At 44.7% G+C, this 6,516-nt stretch overlaps 1 protein-coding gene across 1 annotated transcript; it reads right to left on the bottom strand.

Moving 5' to 3' along the window:
• Positions 1-354: 354 nt before the first annotated feature.
• Positions 355-1,518, bottom strand: LOC125358491 (voltage-dependent anion-selective channel protein 1-like). Its single transcript, XM_048355661.1, is given in 2 exon segments — positions 355-1,156; positions 1,158-1,518. Coding segments are annotated over 2 exon segments (852 nt in total). The 5' UTR covers positions 1,479-1,518; the 3' UTR covers positions 355-625.
• Between the last annotated feature and the right edge of the window lie 4,998 nt (positions 1,519-6,516).

Below are 6,516 nucleotides of genomic sequence, written 5' to 3'. Positions count from 1 at the left end.
TCAAACTCCATGCAAGAGTGGAAAAAAAAAATCACAACACTAAAAGGAATTATGTCCTGAATTATTGGCTTCATCACACCCACCCTCTCCACCCAAAAATGGCACGAAAAGAAACAGCTAACATGCCCTGCTGACTACTTTTGGTTGTAAAAGAGGTTGGATGATGGACTAGAGTGGAAAGTAGGGTATGAAGATCTGTCTAAAAAAGTCCCTTTCAGATGAGTCTGTCACACACCATCGAGCAATGACAACCTCTCATCAATAAGAGTTAAGGAAAGCAAGGTTCAAATCTCAGGAAGTCACAATTTCATTCGCTGACTCAATACAGATTAACAAAGGGCCTACAGTTCATTATTAGCTTCCACTTGCAGCAACTCTTTTATTTAAAAACAAAGAAACCTGGCATCTCTAGAGGGGGCCACTAAGATCTCCCCTTTTCTACAGCTGAAAGGATCTTTTTTGGAATCAGGTTTCTTCTGTAACACCTTAAAGCTGAATCATCTTTAAATCTGAAGATCTAACATGATATTTAGCGTTCTTGCATCCCAAACAGACAACATTAAAAGGTACACTAAATTCTGAAGGTAGCTATGCTGCTTAAAATTAATGATTGTACAGTATTCATTTATGCTTGAAATTCCAGTCCTAGACCAAGCTTGTGGCCACCAGCGTTGACATTTTTGCCATCCAGCAGAGCTGACAGCCTCAGTTTGATACCTGGCTTTAGGGTCTGAGTGTACCCTAGTCCAATCAGGCTGGAGTTGTTCACTTTGGCCGAGAAGCAGGGATCAGGGTCGATCTGATACTTGGCTGCTATTCCAAAGCGAGTGTTACTATTCCCTGCTGTCCAGGCAAGATTGACAGCAGTCTCCAACTTCTTGTTCACCTTCTGGTAAATGGAGCCACCAAACTCTGTCCCATCATTCACATTAGTGTGAAGCTGGAATTCATCCCTCTTGTAGCCAACTGCAAAGTTGCTCTGGGTCACTCGGGATTTTGCAGTCTCAAAATTCATCTGGTAGCCCGCCAGCAATCCCTCATAACCCAGCACCAGAGCACCCCAGATCGAAGGCCCAGCGATGTCAAAGTCCACGTCGCAGGCCAGACTGATGTGCTCACGTTTGTACCCTGTCTTGATTTTAGCATTTTTTCCCCCCAGTGTTTGGTGAGAAGGATGAATCGAAGGTCAGCTTCAGTCCTCGCGCAAGCTGATCCTCCACAGGAATCTCAGTGCCTAGTGTGTTGTCAGTGTTCCACTTCTCAGTAAACGTCAGGCCATACTCGGTCCACCTGTACTTGGTTTCCAGGCTGCCGTTCACTTTGGTGGTCTCAGTGTTGGCTGAGCCCGAGCTTGTAAATTCCAATCCATTCTCAGACTTTGTTTTCAAGTCAAGTTTTATTAAACCAAATCCATAGCCCTTGGTGAAGACATCCCGGGCAGATTTGCCAAGATCGGCATACGTGGGAGGCACAGCCATCTTCTGCTCGGAGGCGGTGGAGGCCGGAGAAGCGGCAGCTATGGCGAGCCCCCATCTTTTAACCATTAACACTCAGAGCTCCAAAAGGCAGCTCAGTTTCTGGAATTAGACTCAAAGACATCAGAGAACAGCTCATTTGCAGGTGGTAGCAACTACAGGATGAAATGCTTGGTGGTTGGATGAAAAAATGGTTCTATGTTTTTATCATACTAGGGTTTCAACTTGGGCCTAGCCCTTGCTAGGCAGATGCTCTATACTTGATCCATGCCCTCAGCCTGAGAATGGTTGGGTTTTGTTGTTGTTTTTTAATGTCAAACATTGAGCCTGAAGGCCAGGCACTGGTAGCTCATGCCTGTAATCCTAGCTACGCTGAAGGCTGAGATCTGAGGATCATTGTTTAAAACCAGCCCTAGCAGAAAAGTCCCTGAGACTCTAATCTCTAACCAGAAAAAGGAGCTGGAAGTGTAGCCTGGTGCTAATATCTCATGCCTGTAATCCTGGCCATTCAGGAGGCTGAGATCTGAGGACTGACATTTGAAGTCGCCTGAAAAGGAAACTCATGAGACTATCTCCAATTAACCACCAAAAAGCCAGAAATGGAGCTATGGTTCAAGTGGTAAAACTCAATGCTTAAGCAAAAGGACTCAGGAACAGTGTTCAGTCCCTGAGTTCAAGCCCTATGACTGGCTCATGCACACATAAATATAAATAGAACCTGGAATACTGCTTCATTTTTAGTTCCCATACAAGCAAGACAGCCTTTCCTGTTCCTAATCTTCTACCATCATCATCCCAGTACACAGGTCAGAGGTGGATAGTGGCTAAGGAAATGCTATGTTTGAGCAAGGGCAAGAGGAATCCAGGGAGGCAGTGAGGTTGATTGCTTTTCCCCATCTTTCCACTTCACAAGGGTCAGCAGGTCCCACAGTCAGAGGAGCAGGGGCCCACGCCTCCCTCCATAGACCAGCCAGACAAGGCTTGTCAATAATTAATGGAAATACCAGACCTTAGGTGGTTCCTTTTTTATCCTAGGTTGGCAACTAAGCCCAGAGTCCTTGATGCCTCACAGAAAATGTGAAAGTGGAAGAGAAATACTCTTTTGCTGGCTTTTGAGATCCCAAGTCTGGGCTTTTAAGCAACTGGAAAGTACTAAATTATCTATTGTTTAAAGATGAGGTATGCCCAGGAGTGACTTAACACCCCTTCTCAGTTAGTGGGTTCTTTTCATTTAGTAGGACTGAGACTTGAAGTCAGGACCTCTTATTCTTTCTTGGCTTTTCACTCAGGGCTCACCCTCTACCACTTAGGCCACAGCTCCACTTCCAGCTTATTGATGGTTAGTTGGACATAAGAGTCTCACAGACTTATCTGAGTTAGCTTGAATCCACAATCCTCACATTTCAGCCTCTTGAGTAGCTAGGATTAGTATTACATTCTTTGGCTTAAAAGAACACAGACAGGGTTGGGAATATGGCCTAGTGGTAACATACTCGCCTTGTATACATGAAGCTCTGGGTTCGATTCCTCAGCACCACATATATAGAAAACGGCCAGAAGTGGTGCTGTGGCTCAAGTGGTAGAGTGCTAGCCTTGAGCAAAAAGAAGCCAGGGACAGTGCTCAGGCCCTGAGTTCAAGGCCCAGGACTGGCAACAAAAACAAAACCAAACAAACAAAAGAACACAGACAATAATGCCCTCCCCTGAAGGGGACCCTCAACCCTGTGCCCTGCTTGAGACCTAAGTTACTGGCAAACATTCAGCATATACCCAAGCAAAGGGACCTTTCCCAGGGAGACTCCCTGAGCCTGTTTGGCAATGTCACACTCAATGTGACAGTCATGTTTCTTCCTCACTTCTTACCTCCCTGTTTAGTTTGGAATTTCAAACCCTGAAGAGTAAACATCTAAAATTTTAGAGTCCTGAGCTTATGCATTTTAGCTGGCTGTTCCCTGGCCTCCATCGGCTGCCTGGGCTCTTCTCCCACAAAGTCACTCTGATAGCAACTTCCTAAACAGGGCTGGGCTGGCTTATCCTTTCCTCTCCTTGTGTCTCTGCCCTCCCACCTCCTGCCACACACTACCCCTTGATAGTTAAGTGCTTAATGGAGACAGCTGTTCCTTTCTGTTGTTTCCCAGGTCAGCCTGCCATGCCCTGTTTCTCACTGGGGGCCACCCACATCTTCCTATAGAGCCTGCAGGTTTCTATGTCTTTTCCTTCCTTTTTCTCCCAATTTTTTTTTAAATTTCTCTTTTTTTTTTTGTCAGTAGTGAGGCTTGAACTCATGGCCTGGGCTCTTTTCCTCAAGGCTAATGCTCTACCACCTTGAGACATAGCACCACCTCCAGTTTTTGAGTAGAAATAAGAGTCTCACAGGCACTTTTCTGCCCTAGCTGGCTTTGAACTGTGATCCTCAGATCTTAGCCTTCTGAGTAGCTAGGATTACAGGCCTGAGTCACTGGCACTTGGCTTCTCCCAAGATTTTTAATGTTTCAGGATGAGAAGTGATTGTCAATAGGTCTCAACAGACCCTTGGAATTAAGGATAGTCCCTCAAAAGAAGCTTTGACAGCATTTACATTATGTACATGGCACCATATGTAGCCCTTATTTGCCTTCTACACAGAATGGAGACTTTAACATATTTATTTTTTCAGGATCTCTCTATGTAGCCCAGGCTGTCCTGGAGTTTTCTACATAGCCCAGACTAACTTAATTTTTTTTCTTCTTTTGTGACAATACTGGGGCTTGAACTTAGGGGCTCACACTATTGTTTGACTTTTTCATGAAAATCTGGTGTTCTGTCACTTGAGACACACCTCCACTTCCAGCTTCGTGTTGGTTAGTTGGAGCTAAAAGTCTCTGAGCTTTATCTGCCCAGTCTGGCTTTGAAATTTGGTCCTCAGATCTCAGCTTCCTGAGTAGTTAGGATTATAGGCATTAGCCCCTGGTTCCTGATTTGACTCCAAATTTTTGATTGTCCTACCTCAACCTCCTGAGTACTGAGGTGACAGGTAGTACATGCCTGCCCACATCTAGCCTAAGAACCAATTTGGGGGCCCTTTGTCTTATTTAGGAGCCTCAGCAGGGATGCCTAATGGTTCTGGAGCTCACTCTCCAGCTGTTGAGGTTGCCCTGACAACCAGAACCCTAGGGATGCCTTCCAGAGACTGCCTGAGGCCTCTCCCTTCTTGGTTCATTATGAGTTGGTAAGTCCCACAGGAAGCCATCAAGGCTAATAGCATCATCAGGAGAGTCCCAGTGTGGTGCATCCATTTCAGTTGAGCAAGGGATTTTCCCTGCCAGTAATTTCCATTGGATTTTGGAGCCCCAGCATAAGGTTTGTGAGATGAGGGACTCCTGAACTTCACTCAATGACTAGAAAAACAGGAAAAATCTAGAATATGACCATCAACTCCATGTCCCCACACTCTCCATGTTTTAACCTTGTTTTACAAGTTCATATGATTATTAGGGTTTTTTTGTTGTTGTTAAATTTTGTAGCTCAGTGTCAGTGGTTTATGCCTGTAATCCTAGGTGTTCATGAGGCTGAGATCTGAAGGTCCAGATTCAAAGCCAGCCCAGGAAGGAAAAGTCTGGGAGACTCTGATCTCTAATTAACCGTAAAAAGTTGGAAGTAGAACTCAAAGTGATAGAGCACTAGCCTTGAACAAAAGAGCTCAGGGATAGTGCCCAGACCCCGAGTTCAAGCCTAGTACCGGCACACAAATAAATAAATAACCTTGTGACACTAGGATTTAAACTCAGGGCCCTTGTAATCTGTACGTGTTCACCAGTGAACCCCATCTACCACCAATAACATCCCCAATGTGCCTCTCTTATAGCAAATATTTTGAAAACTTCCTACACTGTTCTGAAATCAAATCTACACATATCCATTCTATATGCTATATGTGCTATGGAAGGAAAAAAGCTTGTTTTCCTCAGTTGTCATTTCACTAGCAATCAACATAGAATATTTCTGTGACCTCAAATGAAGTGGAAATCTTGAGGTGTGGCTCAGTGGTGGAGCACTTGCCTAACATGTCAAGGCTCTGGGTTCCATCTCCAGCACCACCAAAGAAAAATATCACTTTTTTTTTGGTTGTCATGGGGCCTGAACTCATGGATTGGCACTATCCCTGAACTCTTTTGCTCAAGACTAGTGCTCTACTACTTTGAGCCACAGCTCTACTTTCAGTTTTCTGGTAGTTAATTGAAAGTAAGTCATGTAGACTTTTCTGCCTGGGTTGGCTTTGAACTGTGATCCTCATATCTTATGCTCATGAGTAGTTAGGGTTATAGACATGAGCCACCAGTGCCTGGCTTTGTTGTTTGCCTTTTTTTTTTGCCAGTCCTGGGGCTTGAACTCAAGGTCTAGGCACTGTCCCTGAGCTTCTTTTGCTCAAGGCTAGCACTCTACCACCGGAGCCACAGCACCATTCTGGCTTTTTCTATATATGTGGTGCTGAGGAATCGAACCCAGGATTTCATGCATGCTAGGCACTAAGCCCAGCCCATTCTCAGCCCCTTAGCTCTTTCTTTAAAAGGTGGGATTTCTTTCTCCAAGTGCTGGTGGGTCACACTTGTAATTGTAGATACTTAGAAGGCTGAGATCTAAGGACTGATATTTGAAGTGAAATGGGGAAGAGAAGGCCATGACATTATATCCAATTAATCAGCAAATACCTGGAAATAGAGGTGTGGCTCAAATGGTAGAGTGCCAGCCTTGAGTGGAGAAGGCCATATAAGACTGAGAGGCTCTGTCTGAGTTCAAGCCACAGTACTGGCACATACACACACTGCAAAACTGGGATTTTTGCCAGATACTAGTGGCTCATGGCTAGAATCCTAGCTACTTAGACAGCTTAGATTTACAGGATTTTGGCTAAGAGTTCTCCTGGGGAGAAATGTTCTAGAGACTTCATCTCCAATGAATCAGCAAAAAGCATCACTGGAGGTGTAGCTCAAGTGACAGAGCACCAGCCTACAAAAGCAAGTCACTGAGTTTAACTCAACACTTGCCAAAAAAAAAAAAAGTA

This window comes from Perognathus longimembris, chromosome 10 (assembly GCF_023159225.1).
Source record: "Perognathus longimembris pacificus isolate PPM17 chromosome 10, ASM2315922v1, whole genome shotgun sequence".
NCBI classification, from domain to species: Eukaryota; Metazoa; Chordata; class Mammalia; order Rodentia; family Heteromyidae; genus Perognathus; species Perognathus longimembris.
Note: the sequence above shows the minus strand (reverse complement) of the source record. Positions and strands in the feature narration are given on the sequence as shown.